Genomic DNA, 19,940 nt, shown 5'->3' on the forward strand with positions numbered 1-19,940 from the left:
TTGATTGACTTTCCTTCTTTGTTCTTTGATTGATTGACTCATTTTTCATGTGAAGCAAAATTCAGAATACATAGCCGTTGAGTATGATCTTCTTTCCTTCCATCAACGTCGTTGCTTTCCAAATCTGCATACAATGAGATGTCATTGGTCAAGGCTTCTTTAGATTATTGAACATTATTAAAATTCTAAACTTAACAACCCGATGATGACTCTGACGACGACCACGACCACGATGATTATGCCGACGATTCTGGCAATTTGATGGAGAAGAGAGAGCATTGAGAATCTTGCTGATAGAGAGAGAAGGAAGAGAGAGAAAGAACATAGTTGACGTATTTCATGCCTCAATAGTAGGTATAAATAAATACCTATTTTGCTACAAAATAGAAAAGGTAGCTATAAGTAATAATATTTTGAAATTATTTTGGTTTATAATAAATAGGATGTAATAATTTGCCATAGGAGGTAAAATTTCCTAGCTTTTTAATTGCTAGGCCTAAGTGGCTACCCTAGCCAATTTAACCAAACTAACCTCAATCCAAGTCCAATTAAGAAAGGGATTTTTACCTTCCTATACACTATTTGGAACCTTATTACCCACCCTACTCAAGTTTCAATTTAATTACACGGTCATATATAATTTACCAATTATGTACAAATAATTTTTAAATGAATATTCCTTTATATTAGGAATTGAATAAGGAATATCAGGTATTTCCTTATCAATTTACACTTGCCTACTCTCTCTCCGTCTCTCTCTCTCTCTCTCTCTCTCTCTCTCTCTCTCTCTCTCTCTTCATCTCTCTACTCTCCTTCTCTGTTTTTTTCTCCAATTTTTCATTTGACGTTCTTTGTTTTTATGCGTTCTTGTTGTATATAGTTTTAATGGAATTCATCAATGGATTTCAATTGTTTTAACTTAGCAATTTCCTTTCATGTTGCACAATTGATGTTCAAAATAAAATTCCAATCAATAAATTTTGTAGGTGTTTGCCTCCCCACCATTGATAGCCATTAAAAAGCTTTGAAGCTTTGAAATCGAATTTGGGTTTTCAAAAACCATTATTTGTTTGGATTGGATGTTGTTGCAAACAATTGGGAATATTGTTTGGAGTTTATATCTCAATTTTGAGGGTGTTTTGATGAGGATTAGACTTGATTTTCGCTGAATTTCAGATTGGAACTCGAAGACATGACATACAATATACTTACGAATTTGTAGTAAAATTGTATAATTTGAGAAACTAGTGATATTTTACATAACAGCACCTCTTGGCATTTAACTCTAATATTCACACAATTAAGCATCACAAAATTCTTCTTTAGCAAATGTCTTTCAATGAATAATATTTATCTGATTATGTTGTCAGCTTAACACAATTGATTTCCTTAAACATGCATTACTTTTATGTAACGCGGAGGAAATCAAAACTACATCATAAGCACCGAAAGCCTGCAGGTCTATCACGTAACCAACTTGAAAATATGGCTCCTTATTACTTAGACAAATGGCAATACTCAGTACAAGTACTGAGAATTGGGACAGAGACATTTTGAACTTATCGACATTTTTGACAATTATAGTCACAAGTTATTTGGTCAAATTACATAATCAAATTTTATGCTCAGTGAAATTATAGTCAATTGCGACTTGGAATGTAATATTGAATTAGTGACATTGCATTTGATTTTGTAAAATTGAATTACAGCTAACTATACAGTATACACTTATTTAAAACTAATCTACAACTTTTCTACAACTTATCTACAACTTTCATATATTATTTCTACCCAGTTAAATATAATTTTTATACAATATGTCTTATATATATTTTGTATCTGATTTGTATATATTTTGTGTGTGGCGTGTGCTTCTTCCTCTCTAAAATTCCAATCAAAACTTACTCTCTTAATACAATTTTGATACATATTCAACAACTTTATGTAAAAAGATAGTATTGATAACTTAAATACAAATTTTATACAACGATTCATACATTATACAATTATTTTTCAACTTTCATACAACATTCAAATAGAAAAATATATAACTACAACATAATCTAATTTACCTATAATTTTACTACAACTTCATAAATATATTATATGTCATGTCTTCTTCTTCTTCTTCTTCTTCTTCTTCTTCTTCTTCTTCTTCTTCTTCTTCGAGTTTCAATCTGAACTTCAGCCAAAATCAAGTCAAATGTTCATCAAAACACCCTCAAAATTGAGATGTAAACTCCAAACAATATTCCCAATTGTTTGTAATAACACCCAATCCAAACAAATAATAATTTTTGAAAATCCAAATTTGAGTTCAAAGCTTTATGATACATTAGTGTTCGAATTTTCAATTCCTACGACCTGGAGGTTACTTCAATAGGTTGATTGGCAGAAGACAACTTTTAGGCTTACCTTATTGAGGGAGAAAGATGAAGAAAGAAAGAAACATTGATGAAAGATGCGGCTGCGAGGAAAGAGAGATGAGAAAAAAAGAAAGTAATGTAACTAAATACCCTAATTTAAGGCACTAATAATGAATTCAGTGGATAATATACAAAACTAGGACAATTTTAATAGATAAGTTTCAAATACTAGTTTCTATGAACGTGCGTTGCACGTTAATAATGGCGCGTAAGGGTTTAGTCAATTATATATGTATATATACATAGCAATTGTTATAAAGCAATTTTTGTAAAGCAATTAACATGTAAAAATACAACAATCATTTATATCAAAAGTCAATGTTATTACATTAGTATAACACTTAAAATTAAAATTAATTGGACATTCTCTGAATCTGCATAAATGATCAATTTAGTTAAGCTAGATAATATTATTATGTACTTATAGATCACAAATCTTATGAAGTTATCGTTTAAAAATATGCAATGTGATCATATTTTACGTGAGACTTCTTTGTAGACAATATTTTTTTTGTGTGTGTATGTTCGCGTTTGACTCTTTGGCTGCTCTTTCATGATTAGAACCCTGGTCATCGATATTGATAACTCTTCTAAAAGTGCAACATATAATTGTTCGTGCGATAGAACATGCTTCAGCAAATACCGTCCAATAAAATTGTTTGACCTTGAGCTTATTTACTATCAGTTCAAAATACAAGTGTATTGAAAATTATTGTTGGACGAATTTAAGAAGATATTCTTTATTTTCTGGAGATGAAAGATAAATTCAGGGATAAACACATGCTTAGAAGCACCTTGATCCATCATAATTTTTGCATATATGATATTATAGTCAAACCTCTCCCTACCATCATTGTACCGTTACATAAGTCATTTGACAGTTTTAAATGTATGGGCATATTTTTCTTGTAAAAAGAAACTACCATGCATGACAATGGAAGATCCTTTGTTTGTTATTATACTTTCATGACACTAACACATATAAGATATGATGAACTTAATGTACCTATATGGTGAAAGGCCATTTACTGAGTATTTAAGTATTTTTTGTGGTAGTAATTACGTTGTTGGTATCATCTTCTAATGAGTTAAATTGAGTAATATTTTACTTTCATCAGAAAACTTGAAGATTAATATTTCTTGTAGTCGATCAACATATTAATTTCTGTTAGCTAAGATAAATTTTTCTATCATATACTTTACCCATTTTTTATTTTCCTTTTATGACGAAAATTATTTATTCATTAAGAGATCTTCACCACTACGATCACAATTGGGGTTGAAAACTAATTATTCTGGAATAATTAAGGATCAAATTATCTTTTATTGTATGCTCTTCTCCATCTCTGACTCAAAGTAAGAAATTAATAAATGTTGGTCTGTTCTTGCTCTCATATACTTTTTCATCAAACAGTTCATCAATATCTATTATATCTCTAAACTTCATGTCAATTGTTTCGATCTTCTGACGCTTCATGCCATATTATTGTATTTGCTTTCCTTATCGATTTAATACCACCAATCTGTTTAATATATTTAGGATGGTTGTTTCAGTTGTTTGAAGAGGTATGTCGAATTTACAGTAGGTCGTAGGACCCCTGGTAAAATTATTATTGTTAGTGCTATCATGCCTCATGATCTAACATTTGCAAATAATGCACGATATAGGAATATTTTTTAGATCCTTTGGGGTTATCTACAAAGAATAATACCCCTCTATAATAATTAACTCTTTGTAATATAATCTTGAATGCTTGTTTTATTCAGGATTTAGCTTTGATTGTGCATTGAAATGTTCCTAAGGCAAGTGTTGGCCTTTTCTTCAATAATTTCTCAGTATTTTGATGCAACATTATCATCTCGGTCCTGACTAAGTTTAGGTAAATCATATCTTTTAGCACTCTTATCCATGTTCTCTAAAAATAATTAATGCTCTTTAGAGTGCATTATAATTGAGTATGTGATGAGCTATCATGTATCCTTCTGAAGTTATCTGACATATCATCATAATTAGCATCATACAATTTGCTAATGTCGATTGAATTACAATGCAATCAAATCTCAGAGTGCTGATGGCATTTTGAAGAAAACTGTGTCACATAAGCAATGAGAAATAATGTTATTTGATTCTAATTATGCACTTTCTTTTGCAACTTTCTTAAATGTCTTACACGGTCTTCCATTAATAGGAGTAAGTTTTAAATGAATGTGGTCCCCTGACATAATTTGATAATAATTTCAACTTCTCAAGTAGTACCTTTCACCCTCTTTAGTGTTTGCTGTATTTTTCAAGAAAAGAAAATAAATAAATAAAATTGACAAAAGATATTTAAAAAAAACTTGTGTGTAAACATGAAATTTCTTACCCGTAGCAATCCAACCAATTATAATTCTCTTTTATGTTTGGCCTTGTCTTCGGCCGTGGATTTCCAAACTAAAGAGGATAATCACTTGAAGTGGTGATGTAACTCTTCATTGACCGTATCCTACCAGAATCCTAACGCTTATTATTTCTAATTATATCCTTTTCTTGTGAATTCTAGCATTCAATATTATAAGGCTATTTTCGTAAACCGACATTGTATTCATGCTTTTATAATAATATAGATAGATAGATAGATATAGATATAGATAGATATAGATATAGATATAGATATGGATAGATAGATTGTATAGCAAGGTAAAAATAACACTAATAAATGACCAGCATACGTGGCACTATATCCAAATCACAGCCTCGTCGATTTTCTGAATCAGAAATCAGCAAAAGGTACCGTATCATCCTCTATACTCTCTCATCTGCGCCATAGATAAATCACGTTCCAGTTTTCGAATCTAGAATTTACCTTCAGTGAATTTAAAGATAATGCTAAATCTAATTAATCAATAAATCAACATGTCTTAATCCAAAATTAAGTTGAGCCTTAGCTGTATGAATTACATATATTCAATTCGCTTATTCGAACTAATTTGTGATTTATTAGGTATATATCTATTTATACTTTAAGCTTATATATATACCTATAGATATGGTTGAAGTTTAATGCAGTAGGATTTGGGACTGCACTGTGCCCTAGCTAATTAGATTGCTTTTGATCGGTGTTTGATTTGGGATTTTTAATTTTCTTATAATGGAGAAATTTCAGGGCCAATGATGCATGGTTTAAAATTCGGTGGTGGATGATGGGCCTGCCCGTGTACCCTTCTCCACTTAAATACCATGCTTTTGTTTGCTACAGAGTTGATTTGGGATTTTTAATTGAAAACAGTTTTCACAGGGACAAGAAAAGGATGGGATTCATAATGGAATTTGCAGAGAACTTGATATTGAGATTAATGGAGGATCCAGTGGAGAGGGATAGGAAGTTTAGGGAGCACGTGTATGCCACGAAGGAGAGGACCAAGAAGACATTGGAGATGTGGAGCTATCCAATGCGTCCCTATGGTTTCTGGACATTTGATAGGCACAACGCTCAGTTATTTTGGGACCCTCAAATCAGCCAAGTGCCCGGCCGTCGTGATCCCTATGATGACCTCCTTCAGGACGGTTCTTCCTCCTCCTCCACCTAAGCTGCCTCCTTCGTCAACTGACTTTGGTGAGCTTTTGATTTGTTACTTGTTGCAGCTTTTTTGTTATGGTATCCTGGTTTTGGGAATACGTTTAAATACAGAACTTCATGATTGAGCAATTTTAATTGATATTTGAACAGTTTTTTGGCACATTTGTGTGAAGGTTATGCTAATATGATATATATATATATATATATATATATATATATATATATATANTATATATATATACGCACACACAATACACATTATATTTAAAAAGTTCAGAAATTTCTCACTTTAATATGTAAAGGGAAACGGAGAAGAAGATGTGCGCATGAAATTCTAGAGGAAATTAGGAACTGTGGTCTGCTATAAAATTATAGGAGGAAAATAGAAGGTTTGTTGAGATGCACGAAGATAATAAAGGGAAACGGGAAAAAGATGCAATAACGAACAAAGTATGCATTGACTGGTGGATTGTTTAAAATTTTATGCTATATTAAATATCTTGAGAAAATCAACAATATAAATATTATACGGGCTTTGAGATAGAAAGATAAGTAATATAGTCGGTTTAGCCTTCTTGAGCCACATTACCTCTGACTCTACGAGGACTTGTCCTCTTGAGCGGGAGGCATTGGAGGAAGGACTGACGAACTTCTTACTTGTGTTTGGTTAACTACTTTACTGAACTCTCAAGTAAGCTAAGCTGACCTATATTAGTTTTCTATCTCAAACTCGTTTGAGTAAATTGTCTTTCTTCAAAAATTTTAATAGAATATAAATTATCCTTTTTAGCATCTTACCTAAGACAAACTGTGTTCCTCATTGTATCATTTTCCCAACTTTTAGCTGCCATCTTCTGGCAGGATGAGACTAGCTCGAGTAAATAAATGTCCAGTAATATCCAATGGCCCATTTGAATCTCGCTAGTTCTCCAGGGAATACTTAATGGCTTGGATGTACTCTAAGCTTTGGGGTAGTCCAAGATAAAGGTACAAGAAGCTTAATCTTGTTGAGTCTTCTGCCCAATAATACACAATAATGCATTCTTATAAAATTCACAGTTTAAATAAGTAATATGTCAGATACATACCATCTTTAAGAATTCTTGACGTCTTTAACTAATTAAACGTAACACAATAACTAACTTATTTGTTTTCAAATTAGCACTATCTTGTAAGAAAAAGTATCATCTAATTTGAATGGATGAGTAGCGCTTCTATTCATGCTTGGGCAAATTCAATAAATTTTTTTATGAAGTAAGGGTGTTTCATTAATTGCATCAAGCAGATGCAACAACAACAACCCAGTGGAATCCCACAAGTGGGGTCTGGGGAGGGTAGTGTGTACGCAGACCTTACTCCTACTCCAGAGGAGTAGAGAGGTTGTTTCTGATATACCCTCGGCTCAAGAAGATGAAAAGAGACAGTGGAGCATTAATAGCAAAGAAGCAAGAAAGATAACACCAGCCTTGTAATAACCAAAAAATAGAGAGAAAAGCAATAACAATAAGCAGTAATAATGGTACAATACTACAGACACAATGGAGTAATATGGATACAACAAGACCCATTAGCATCCTTAGACAATACACTATTAGACTAGCCTCCTACGACCTAACCTGCCACCCTAAAGAAGTAATATGGACACAACTGAAGCCACTAGAAGCCTAAGACAAAACATAGGCTAGCCTTCTACCTTCTAACCTACAACCTTAATGCTCAACCTCCACAACTTCCTATCAAGGGCCATGTCCTCGGAAATCTGAAGCCGCACCAGGTCCTGCATGATCACCTCTCCCCAATATTTCTTTGGCCGCCCTCTACCTTTTCTCATGCCCGTCAAGGCCAGCCGTTCACATCTCTTTACCGGGGCATCCATGCTTCTCCTTCGCACGTGCCGGAACCATCTAAGCCTAACTTCCCGCATCTTGTCTTCCATGGGAGCCACACCCACCTTCACCCGAATGTCTTCATTCCTAATTTTATCTAGCCTAATGTGTCCGCACATCCATTTCAACATCCTTATTTCTGCAACTTTATCTTCTGGATATGAGAATTCTTGACTGGCCAGTACTCTGCACCATATATCATGGCCGGTCTAATCATCGCTCAGTAGAACATACTTTAAGTTTCGGAGGCACCTTCCTGTCAAACAAAACACCAGACGCTAGCCTCCATTTCATCCACCTCACCCCTATACGGTGCGTAACATCCTCGTCAATCTCCCCATCCTCCCTGGATAACCGAACCTTAGGTACTCGAAGCTCCCTTTCTTGGGGATGACTTGAGAGTCAAGCCTCACGTCCATGTCCGCTTCTCCTGATATGCCGCCGCTGAACTTGCTCTCCACGTATTCTGTCTTAGTCCTTCTCAACTTGAAACCTTTAGACTCAAGGGTATGTCTCCAAACCTCTAACCTCTCGTTAACACCGCCTCGCGTCTCATCGATCGTATCAATATCATAAGTGAATAGCATACACCATGGCATCTCCGCTTGAATATGGTGTGTCAGTGCATCCATCGCCAGGGCAAATAAGAACGAGTAGAGCGCAAATCCTTGGTGTAAACCCATAACCCACAATTGAAAAATGCCCCGAGTTGCCCTCCACTATCCTAACCCGAGTCTTAGCTCCATCATACATGTCCTTAATCACCCTAATATAAGCAACCGGAACACCTTTCATCTCCAGGTATCTCCAAAGAACTTTCCTAGGGACCTTGTCATATGTTTTTTCTAGGTCAATAAACTCCATGTGCAAATCACTCTTCCTATCCCTGTACAGTTCAACCAACCTCCTTATAAGATGGATAGTTTTCGTAGTAGAACGACCAGGCATGAACCCAAACTGATTATCGGATTTTGACACCGACCTCCTCACCCTCGCTTCCACTACCCCTCTCCCAAACTTTCATGGTATGACTTAGTAACTTGATACCCCTATAGTTGTTACAATTCTGGATATCGCATTTGTTCTTGTACAACGGTATCATCGTACTCCACCTCCATTCTTCTGGTATCTTTTTTGTCCTGAAATTAATATTAAACAGCCCAGTTAGCCACTCCAATCCTGCTCTACCGGAATTTCGTCGGGCCCAGTCGCTCTGCCCCTGCGCATCTTACGCATAACCCCCACAACCTCCTCGACCTTAATGCGCCTACAATAGCTAAAATCTCGAAGTGTTCCAATTCCCCTAGCACAATATCTATGTCCCCTTTACAGATGCATAAGCAAAAATTACAAAAAGAAGATTAAGTCTGCTCATGTACAAAAGATTAGCCTATAACTAGATAGCTGACACAATCCAAAAAAATGTTAAATACTAGTTATAAGGCCTGATATTACTAATTAAACAATCAAGTAAGCATTTGGCTTTTAGAAAGTGACTTGGAGCTAAGTTGCTCCGACATGGCAGTTTAGGTATTGCACCCTTGTTCTCACGACACTAGTATGGGTGTGGGTATAGGATCCGTACCAGATCCGGTCAAATAATTTATGGTACTTTAACCATGGCAGACGGAAAAATTCGAGATGAGATACAATTTGATTCTCGAAATCAGAACCAAAACTTGGGTGAATTTGAAGAAAATAGCATACCTTATCTAGGGAGTCAATCCTTTACTTATCTACAACTTGAGAATAAAAAAGAAATTCACACTTCACAAGCTATATGTAAGTATTTCACAAACTTTCTCATAATTAAGAGATATTTTTATATTTTTAATAATTTTTATCCGGATCCCCGCACCCGTATCTGTACTAGGAACCATATCCCCGAATAATAGAATTTACATCTCGAATGATCCGACCTCTAGATCCGCATCCCTGTCGGACACCTGCAACTTGTCCGAGCAACTTAGACACTGGAGTTGAGATTCTATCACAGCACTTACGGTTCCTTTCTGTCCAAATGCACCAAAAAGTACCAGCAGGCACTATTAACTAGATTTTCTTGATGGCTTTATCTACTCTCCTTGAACACTCTGTCATAGGCATCCTTTATACTGTTAGGCATGACTCAAGCTAGTCCAAAATTTGAGAAAAACACGCTCCAAAGATCTGTTGCAATTGTATAGTGGAGGAGCAGTTGTTTGACACTTTCAGAATTAGGTTGACACATATGGCACCTATTCACGGTCTTGTCTGGATACTTCTCCTGCTAAGATTGTCCTGTGGTAGGCATGCTTCATAAAAAGCTGTCCAACTGAAGCATATCCCCTTTTTTAGCAGTTTAGTCCTCCAGATGAGCTTTCATGGCCATATGTCAATCATCTATTTGTTTGAGCAGAAATGTGTATACCATTTTTTGATAAGAGTATGTCCCCTCCCTTGAGCATCACCATATCAGTCTGTCCCTTTCCTGTGAGTTGACTTACATCTCTCCAGTTTGGCTATTTAGTCCAATAAAGCATTCAGCCCCCAGTCCAGAATGTTTCTTCTTAGATGCAAATTTTATGTGTTATTCTCTCTGTTCTGAGCATAGTACAGTCTGGATCACTTGCTAATAGAAAAAGGCTTGGATATTCATCTTTCAGTGTGAGACTGCCCATCCACTAGTCCTTGCTAAATGATATGTGCGCTCCATTCCCTACCTTGAAGCAAGGCATATCAATTATTATTATAACACACACCAATAGACATGCAGAATGAGAAAAATCACATTATTTTGATCTGGAGATGATTAATCAGTTCATCTTGATTTCCCCTCATTCCTTAGTTTCCTCAAACCCAAAAAAGAAAAACAAAAACGAATTGAGGTAATGCTGCACATCCACAAACCGATAAGACCATATAGACACAGAAGGGGAAAACAAATTATGTTCATATCCACAAACCAATACGACCATGGTCTTAAAGTCTTAGCACACTTTATGTTCTTGAAATTAAGTAAACAACATTCGATGACAAACAAAATTGACATAAATCAAATCAAAATGCATTAATGTCCTGAAACTTTTGTGCTCCTTGATTTCGGGGAAGGTTTGACTGCAAAAAGCAAATTTTCTCTATACAACAGTGGTTAAATTTTGCATATGTAGAAGAGTAAAAAGAGAGTAAGAATTTTGCATATGTAGAAGAGCATTAACAAACAAAGGTTTCTACACAGATAATACAAGTAAAGTTAATTGAAAAAAGAATTATACACTCGACAAAGCATTTTCTTTACATAAAAGGAGTTGCACTATATTACTTTCAGCTATTGAGTAAAGTTGAGATATGCAATCAAAATAGAAAATAACTTTGAAAGATGGGATAAGCTAGCATATATAGGACATGCTTTGAGCGGCAGTTATCAGAGTAAAAGGCAATTTCCTTTGATGTTGAATTCTATCAATAAAATAAATATAGTTTAATTGCTTATAGATTATGAAGTTAGGCTATTATGAGATAAAATAATAGATGATGTCCCTATTGAAATAATTGACATTATCAAATGGAGCTTTATCATTAGTCATTGTAGATTCATTTTTGTTAACATAACTTTACTTCTTTCCTCGAGCTTTCTTGCACTTCGGAAACATCTCAAGAGAACTTTTTATCCTCCTTTTTATACGACCTAGCCCATCTTTCTCTTTCAAACTTTTGGCTTGTGTGAAAACATCTATCACTGATTTCTCTTGGAATGCCTCTTCTTGGACTACTACTTACTACAAAGAGATGGAGCAGTCACCTCATGATTTGTTTCAATTTTGAACTTTGCTCATTTGCACATGTTACTGCTAGCTTATAGCCGTCATCCACTTCAGAACTTAATTTTGTAACAATTCATATTGGCCAACTTTAAATAATTTTCATGAAGATTGTATTTATCAAGCATAGTATTCCAAGCATCCATAACTTCTTTCTCATCCACATACTCATACATGCACTTTCTAAAATCACCACGGAAAGAGGCATACCTTTTATAAATTTGGTTGAGGTGTTTAGTTGCATTTTTTTCTATGTGCTAGATACACAACCTGTGATGAACTTGAGGCATGACAATTGAAATAGCCTTACTCATTGCAACTTCTTGATCTTTACAAATTGTTTGTGTTTTTTTTGTTCAGACATTGCTGTAAGAAACGTCTCAAACAATCATTGAAATTATTCACAAGTCTCAGGGTCCTTTTCATTTTGCACCCCTAATGTGTGCTTTTTTATTTTTTAATTTGCACCCTATCTTTTTTTTTTTTTTTTTTTGATGATTTGCACCCTAGTCTATTTATCTCCTTGCAAAACTATAAAAATATTTTTTGCAAGGGCAAAGTAAACAAAATACAAATAAGAAAAAAAAAAGCATACCGCATAAAATAAATGAACTCAAATATGAACAAAAGGACTTTATCTCTTTTTCCAGAAAACTAAACTATCACGATAAGCTCAAATTTTAGTCAAAGAGTATGTGTCCTCTTGACTCTTGTTGAGCTTAACGGTTAGACAAACACAGTGTCTGTGGTTCCTGTGTGTTTATAATTGGCTCTCTAAGAAAGTTTATGAGCCCTCTTTGTTTTGGAGTGGAAACAGGAGATGGCTATGTTTAGTTCGGTGTTGATGTCAGAAGTTTTTGTTCAGAACTCAAATTATATCTCTTTTTAATGGAATGGGGGTAGTCCTTTGTCAGGTTTCTTTACATAATGGGTATATTTTATGTCTTTGTGATGATTTACTCTGAATTTCTAAAGCTTTCACTTCTCCTTCTTCATTGGAATGGGGGTAGTCCTTTGTCAGGTTTCTTTACATAATGGGTATATATTATGTCTTGTGATGATTTACTCTGAATTTCTAAAGCTTTCACTTCTCCTTCTTCATTCAATCTTTCTGTCTATCCTTGATATTAAGCTGATGATTTGGTGATGTTGCAAGTGTTATATTGCCTCAGTTAAATTTGCTCATGGAAAGCTCAAACCTAATTTTATTCAGGCTAAGATGGTAGATGGCTGGGAGAGTTTGGAGCCAATTCAGCTTCCTACATATAAAGATATATTTAGGAATATATTATTTATAAAGATATATTTAGGAATATATTATTTGTATTTTACCTTTTTTACTCTCGTGGAAAATATATAAAAGGAGCAGTTTTATGTTTTGCAAGGAAATAAATAGACTAGAGTGCGAATCGTTTAAAAAAAAGAGTAGAACAGTAAAAAATAGAACACACACTAGGGGTGCAAAATGCAAAGGACTCGATGTCTCTTCCAAATATAGTCCTTCTATGATAATTATTTCATCCGACAAAACTAGCAAAATGTCTTTGCTCTCTATTCATTAAGTTGTATCAAATGAAAGTACATCGCCAAAAATCTCATCTATCATTATCTTTGAACCTGCCAAAACAAAGTTTGTGATCAATATCAAGGTCCAACTGCACCACCAAAAAATAAAAATGGATCTTCAATTCGCTTCTTCTCAAAGTATCCTAACAGTGTTCGTGGACAAAAAGGAAAAAAAAAACAAAAAAAAAAAAAAACTATATGCGACATATTCTAATATGAGAAATTACTTTACTAGTCTAACATAAATAAGAAATTATAATACATATTATGGCTAAGTATATACTTGCTTCCTATTGTTTCATAGCCTTTTGTCGCTAGGTATGAAGATAGTTCTTCTAGTATAGCTTAGTGTAACCTGAAGTTTCTTGACCACTCGCTTAATAACTCAAAATCAGAAGTACCTTTTGAAAATAATCTAGCATCCTCTACTAATTCAATTTCATGAGCTTGACTTCACTTAGCTTTCTATGAGACGGCAACATGTGAGCTATTGATAGGGCAATAAGAGGGTGACTATGTTTTGGCTACCTTAGAAATATGATACTTTCCCATTAAATGACGAGTAATAATAATGTGAACAGGTCATCCTGTTCTTGTTTCGTTTTGTCAATTTATTACTTGATTCCTTCGTTTATCGTTACTACGAAAACTTTGGAACATGTAATCTCTCACTAAGTTGCTCGGACACGAGTGCGGATCTAAAGGTCGGATCCTTTGTGATGTAAATTTTAAGATTTGGATACGGATATGGGTGCGGGGATCCGGCTAAATCTAATTCAAAAAAAATAAAAATATAAAAATATCTCTAAATTATGAGAAACTTTGTGGAATACATACGTATAGTTGTGAAGTGTGGATTTCTTCTTTATTCTCAAGATGTAGATAATTAAAGGATTGATTTCCTAGATAAGGTATGCTATTTTTGTCAAGTTTACCCTAGTTTTAGTTCTGATTTCGGGAATCAAATTGTATCTTGTCTCGAATTTTTCCGTCCGTCGTGGTCAAAGTACCCAAAATTGTTTGACCAAATCCGGTACGGATCCCATACCCGCACCTGTACTAATGTCGTGTCGACATAAGTGCGGTTCCTAAACTGCCGTGTCGGAGCAACTTAGATCTCTCATGATGTTACATAACCTAATTTTTATTTGTGTTCACGTACTCTTTACAAAATCTGAAACCAATACTTGTTGCATACTCGTTATAATATTTAATTGCCTCTTCATTGCTTTCAAACGCAAGATCAATTTTAGGCTCAAGCACTACGAACTCTCGAGGCTTATTTTGAACTTCTTTAGAAGTAGTATCATACATACTTATCCCGAAGTAGATATTACACTTAAATAGAAAAAATACATTATCACATCAGACTAATTAAAACGGCAGATGATGCAAAAATATAAAGGAACATAGAATTTGAGTATTTTTATATTGAAGGGAATTGTATATCGTAATGTGAAAGCAATAACGTTTATTAGAGATCATACAAGCTGGACTTACAATAGTATTTAGGTATTTTGTTGTGATTAAATTAAAAGAAAAAGAAAAGGACAGCCCGGTGCACGAAACATCTTGCATTCATGCAGGGTTCGGGGAAAGGCCGTATCCGAGAGGGTGTGATGTAAGCAGTCTACCCTGATGCAAGCATCAATGGCTGACTTCACGGCTCAAACCCGTGACCTTAGGTCACATGGAGACAACTTTAACGTTGCTCCAGGGCTCCCCTTCAAATGATTAAATTAAAAGGTCTTTCAAAAAACAAAATTTAAGAAGTCAGCCAGTGGTAATAAAAAGAAAAGAGTTTCATCATCGTTAAGTTCTGAACTTACAAAATCAAACTAAAAAGAAAAAAAAAACAAATAGACTTGTTAACATGATCGATCACAAATAAACAAATTAAAAATAATCTGACATTCTTGCTTTGCTGCCTTTTTGGTGAGGACATGGAAAAATATAGAAGTAGTAAAAGAGTTCAATATATCGCTGAAAGATACAGAATTATCAAATAGAATAAAAAATCAATGGTCACATTGGGGCGACATCTGGGGGGGGAGGGGGGGGGGGTTATGACGGTGTGCATGGCGCCTTTGGCTTTGGTGTTAGGAATGGAGCAGGTACTTCGTTGTTGGACTGTGCTAAAGCCTTTGATTTGGTGATTGCCAACTCGTGTTTTCCGAAAAGGGAGGAGCACTTGGTTACATTCTAGAGTTCGTTGGCCAAGACTCAAATTGATTATCTACTCCTCCGGAAGTGCGATAGGAGTCTGTGCATGGATTGCAAGGTTACACCAAGCGAGAATCTCACGACTCAGCATAGATTATTGGTGATGGACTTAGAGATCGTGAGGAAGAGGAGGAAGAGGGCTGTGTATGGTCAACCTAGGATCAGGAGTTAGGGGGAAGTTGTTGGCTATGGGAGCCTGGAGGAGCAGTGGGGACGCGAGCTGTATGTGGACCTATGTTGCGCGGACTCTCCAAAATGACGCCGCACCCGTGTCGGATCCTCCAAAAAATGCACTATTTTTGGAGGATCCAACACACCCGGTAATATTTTTGGAGAGTTTGAGCAACATAGATGTGGACCACGACAGCGGAGTGTATTAGAGTAGCTGCGAGAGAAGGGTTAGGGGTCTCGAAGGGTTTCTCTGGCGGCCACAAAGGTGACTGGTGGTGGAGTGAGGAGGTATAAGAGAAAGTGGAAGCCAAGCAAGCGGTGCACTTGACGCTTATAGAGAGCATGGACGAGGAGGCGAAATGAACAAGGAGAGGTATATGAGGGCTAAGAAGGAGGCGAAGTTAGCGGTTACTGCGGCTAAGACTGCGGCATTTGGGCGTTTGTATGAAGAGCTTGGGGCCGAAGGCGAGGACAAGAAGCTATACAGGCTAGCCAAGGTGAGAGAGAGGAAGGCCCGTGATGTGGATCAAGTTAAGTGTATCAAAGACGAGGAAGGTAGAGTTTTGATGGAAGAGGCTTAGATTAGACGAAGATAGAAGACATATTTCCATAAACTCATGAACGAAGAGGGTGATAGGGACATTGTGTGGGTGACTTGGAGCACTCCGAGATGCACCGGGATTTCGGGTACTGTAGGTGCATAAGAGTAGAGGAGGTCGAGGGGGCTATGCGTGAGATGCACAAGGGTAGAGCTACCGGGCCAGATGAAATACCTGTGGAATTCTGGAAGAATGCAGGTAGGGCAAGTTTGGAGTGGCTCACTAGGTTGTTCAATGTCATTTTTAGGACGAAGAAGATGTCCGATGAATGGAGGTGGAGTACGATGATTCCTCTGTATAAAAAGAAGGGCAATATCCAAAGTTGCAATAATTATAGGGGGATTAAGCTGTTAAGTCATACTATGAAAGTTTTGGAGAGGGTGGTTGAAGTGAGGGTGAGGACCAGTGTGTCCATTTCTGAGAACCAGTTCGGTTTCATGCCTGGGCATTCGACTATGAAAGTCATTCACGTTGCGAGGAGATTGGTGGAGCGGTATAGGGAGATGAAGGACTTGCACATGGTATTCATTGACCTAGAGAAAACATATGACAAAGTCCTGAGAGGGGTGCTTTGGCGATGCTTGGAGGCTAAAGGGGTCCTAGTAGCCTACATTAGGGTGATTAAGGACATGTATGATGAAGCTAAGACTAGGGTTGGGGCAGCGGGAGGAGACTCGGACCACTTTCCGGTTATGATAGGGTTGCACCAGGGATCAACTCTTAGTCCATTCCTATTTTTCTTGGCGATGCGCGTGTTGACGAGACACATTCAAGGTGAGGTGCCATGGTGTATGTTATTTGCGGATGACATAATTTTAATTGACGAGACGAGGGGTGGTGTTAATGAGAGGCCGGAGGTTTGGAGGCAGACCCTAGAGTCTAAGGGTTTCAAGTTGAGCAGGATCAAGACGAAATACATCGAGTGCAAGTTCAGCAATGGTACCCAGGAAGCGAATATGGAGGTGAGACTTGATACGCAAGTCATCCCCAAGAGAGGTAATTTCAAGTATCTTGAATCTATAATACAAGGTAACGGGGAGATTGATGAAGATGTCACGCATCGTATCGGAGCAGGATGGATGAATTGTAGACTCGCTTCCGGTGTCTTGTGTGATAAGAATGTGCTGCTTAGACTTAAAGGTAAGTTCGACATGGTTGTAGGCAGGTCAAGAACTCTCATACCCAGAAGCTAAACATAGCTGAGATGAGGATGTTGAGGTGGATGTGTGGGCATACCCGGTTGGATAAGATTAGGAATGAAGTTATTCGACAAAAGGTGGGAGTGGCCCCTGTGGAAGATAAGATGCGGAAGACGAGGTTGAGATGGTTCGGGCATGTTAAGAGGAAAAGTATAGAAGCCCCAGTTAGAAGGTGCGAGCGGTTAGCCTCGGTGGGCAACAAGAGGGGTAGAGGTAGGCCTAAGAAGTCTTGGGGATAGGTTATTAGGCGGGACATGGCGCAACTGGAGCTGACTGAGGACATGGCCCTAGACAAGAGGGTGTGGACGTCAAAGATTAGGGTAGAAGGTTCGTAGGTAATCGAGCATTTCTTTTGTCTCACTCAGTTCGCTAGCATTAGTGTTAGTATGATATCTTTTATTCATAGATGACTATTATTACCTAGAGTTTGACTGCATTCTTGGATTCGATCTTATTTCATCTTGCTGTTATTCCTACTTGTTGCAATTACCTTTTCTTTTTCCGTCGTTTCTAGTCGAGGGTCCATCGGAAACAGCCTCCCTGTCCTTCCAGGGTAAGGGTAAGGCTGCATATATCTTACCTTCCCCATACACCACTTGTGGGAAACTACTGGGTTTGTTGTTGTTATTGGTACATTAAAAGAACAAGAGATTGGGGCGTTTACTTCCAGAGTTTCACTGCTCCACTATTAGAGTTGACAAGAACATCAAACATCTTTTCCTTTCTTAGGGAAAAGAATAAATACCATTTATCGTCATGTGATGGTTTTTAGAATATGGCCGAGTATTATAAAAGATATGAATACATATCTCTAATGATACATATGATTATTGCAGAAGGAATGAAATCATAAAATCAGTTTTGGCAGGTTACAGTGATTTTGACCTAGCCATTACCTGCTATGTATTCTGTTTGGCTCTTTTGTGATGTCAGGGTCTATTTTCAAGTATAGCTGTAAGGTGCCAGTATAAAGGGTGAAATCTACCAATTGCAGTCAAAATTTAACTATGGTTAATATTTTTTTGACTTTTTCTACCTAATTAACTATGGTTAATATTCTTTTGAATATTACTGGAAATTTAGTAGCTGGGGCTAATTACAGAACTCTTTAGTTATTTTATTTAAGACATGAGAGGTATACTTTCAAGAATTTTTGAACTTCGCAAATTTCGTGTTTTCTGGTTGGAAGTCATGATTTAATGATTTCAGGTAACATGAGCCTTAATTAATCTGATCCTTTTACTAGTTTATTTCCTTTCAATTATGAAGAGTAGATTTCATGAGAGACCAGTGTGACGTCTACCCTCTTTTTATGGTTAGGTCAAAATGCTCTCACTGTATATTTCCATTAAATATGGATGGGTGGAAGTTCAGGTAGACCAGCTGATTAGGAAAAAGGTTAGGTCAAAACCAAAATGGTTATAGACAAGGTGCATTTGAAGGACTGTTGAGTATCATATAGAGAAAAGAGAAGTCTATCGTGCAACATCTGCAATGTACCTCCATAATAGGGTGCTGGATGATATTACTATCTGTACAAAAGGGAGCTCTAAGAGTTAGCTAGTGGACCGAGTCAGCTTTCTCAGTTTCTGTTTGTACTTCAATTTCTAATCGAATGTGGCTCTACACGACTTAGTTTGTTGCCACATCTCTTACATGAGTCAACTTTTGCATCAGTTTGTACAGAAATTTCCGTATCGACGGAATGTAGCTCTATGCACTACATGACAAACAGGCAAAGTACGCTTTGATCTCTTTTGTAATGGCATTAGTGTCTCGGTAATCTGCTCTCACCTCAGCTATTTGACATGATACGCAAGCTACGTTTTACCAGATAGAAAGCGATCACCTAACTTTATTGCTCTATTACATTCCACTGTAAGTCTCCAGATTCTTTATTCTAACTTTATCGACCGTTAGAACTAATCTTGGGAGAGAGTTCACCTTGATCATATTAGGGAGAAAACTGTGTTGCTTTTTTTTTTTTTTTTGATAAAGGCAAAATGTATATTGCTTCCGCTCATCATATTTATTTGGTGAAAAGTACATGGATTTTCTTGCTACATAATAGATTAACCGAGATATTGATTTGTGAATCTCAGCGGATAGACTTAAAATGTTGAAGCTCACATCTGATCTTGGTTTACATGCAGTGTAGTCAGGAGGAACTGCCAAAGAAGGTCGAAGCTTTTCTACACCAATTGCTTATGTAATGTCTTTGTTTCTGAACAATGTAGCTGGTGATGGGCCTGGAATAATTTGTATAAATCTCAGTAGTTCAGCTATGTTGAGAGGGAACCTGTTGAAACAAGGTTTTATCAGTTTGTGTTTCTGAATCCCAAGTTTAAAAGTAATTCCAAGTTTGAAGAACACGATGCGACTCTTATTACACATAATCCATGCTGTTAGCATACGAACATTATACTACACTCAATTGTCAACATCCTGATGCCATTTCCCACCAACTTTCTACTGCTAGAATGTGGCATCGACATAGAATCCCAACATAG

At 36.5% G+C, this 19,940-nt stretch overlaps 1 protein-coding gene across 5 annotated transcripts; it reads left to right on the forward strand.

Annotated features, from left to right (window-relative positions):
* The first annotated feature begins 5,094 nt into the window (after nt 1–5,094).
* On the forward strand, nt 5,095–19,816 carry LOC109212831. 5 transcript variants are annotated; one of them, XM_019376519.1, is made up of 4 exons: nt 5,127–5,196; nt 5,573–5,623; nt 5,705–6,022; nt 19,584–19,816. In XM_019376519.1, the coding sequence occupies exons 2-3, from the start codon at nt 5,607–5,609 to the stop codon at nt 5,994–5,996; spliced, it is 309 nt and encodes a 102-aa protein (XP_019232064.1). In that variant the 5' UTR covers nt 5,127–5,196; nt 5,573–5,606; the 3' UTR covers nt 5,997–6,022; nt 19,584–19,816. The 5 variants fall into 5 exon arrangements, with proteins under 5 accessions (XP_019232066.1, XP_019232065.1, XP_019232063.1 ...); XM_019376521.1 differs by lacking the exon at nt 5,573–5,623 and having other exon boundaries at nt 5,095–5,196; XM_019376520.1 differs by lacking the exon at nt 5,573–5,623 and having other exon boundaries at nt 5,112–5,196; nt 5,696–6,022.
* Nucleotides 19,817–19,940: the final 124 nt, after the last annotated feature.

This window comes from Nicotiana attenuata, unplaced genomic scaffold (assembly GCF_001879085.1).
Source record: "Nicotiana attenuata strain UT unplaced genomic scaffold, NIATTr2, whole genome shotgun sequence".
Taxonomy (NCBI): Eukaryota; Viridiplantae; Streptophyta; class Magnoliopsida; order Solanales; family Solanaceae; genus Nicotiana; species Nicotiana attenuata.

What these genes read in the sequence shown, in the direction of transcription:
- LOC109212831 (XM_019376518.1), top strand. Translation starts at nt 5,126, where the DNA reads ATGACCAGCATACGTGGCACTATATCCAAATCACAGCCTCGTCGATTT. An exon ending in GAATCAGAAATCAGCAAAAG is followed by an intron (nt 5,197 to 5,572) that starts GTACCGTATCAT and finishes GAGAAATTTCAG; the next exon opens with GGCCAATGATGCATGGTTTA.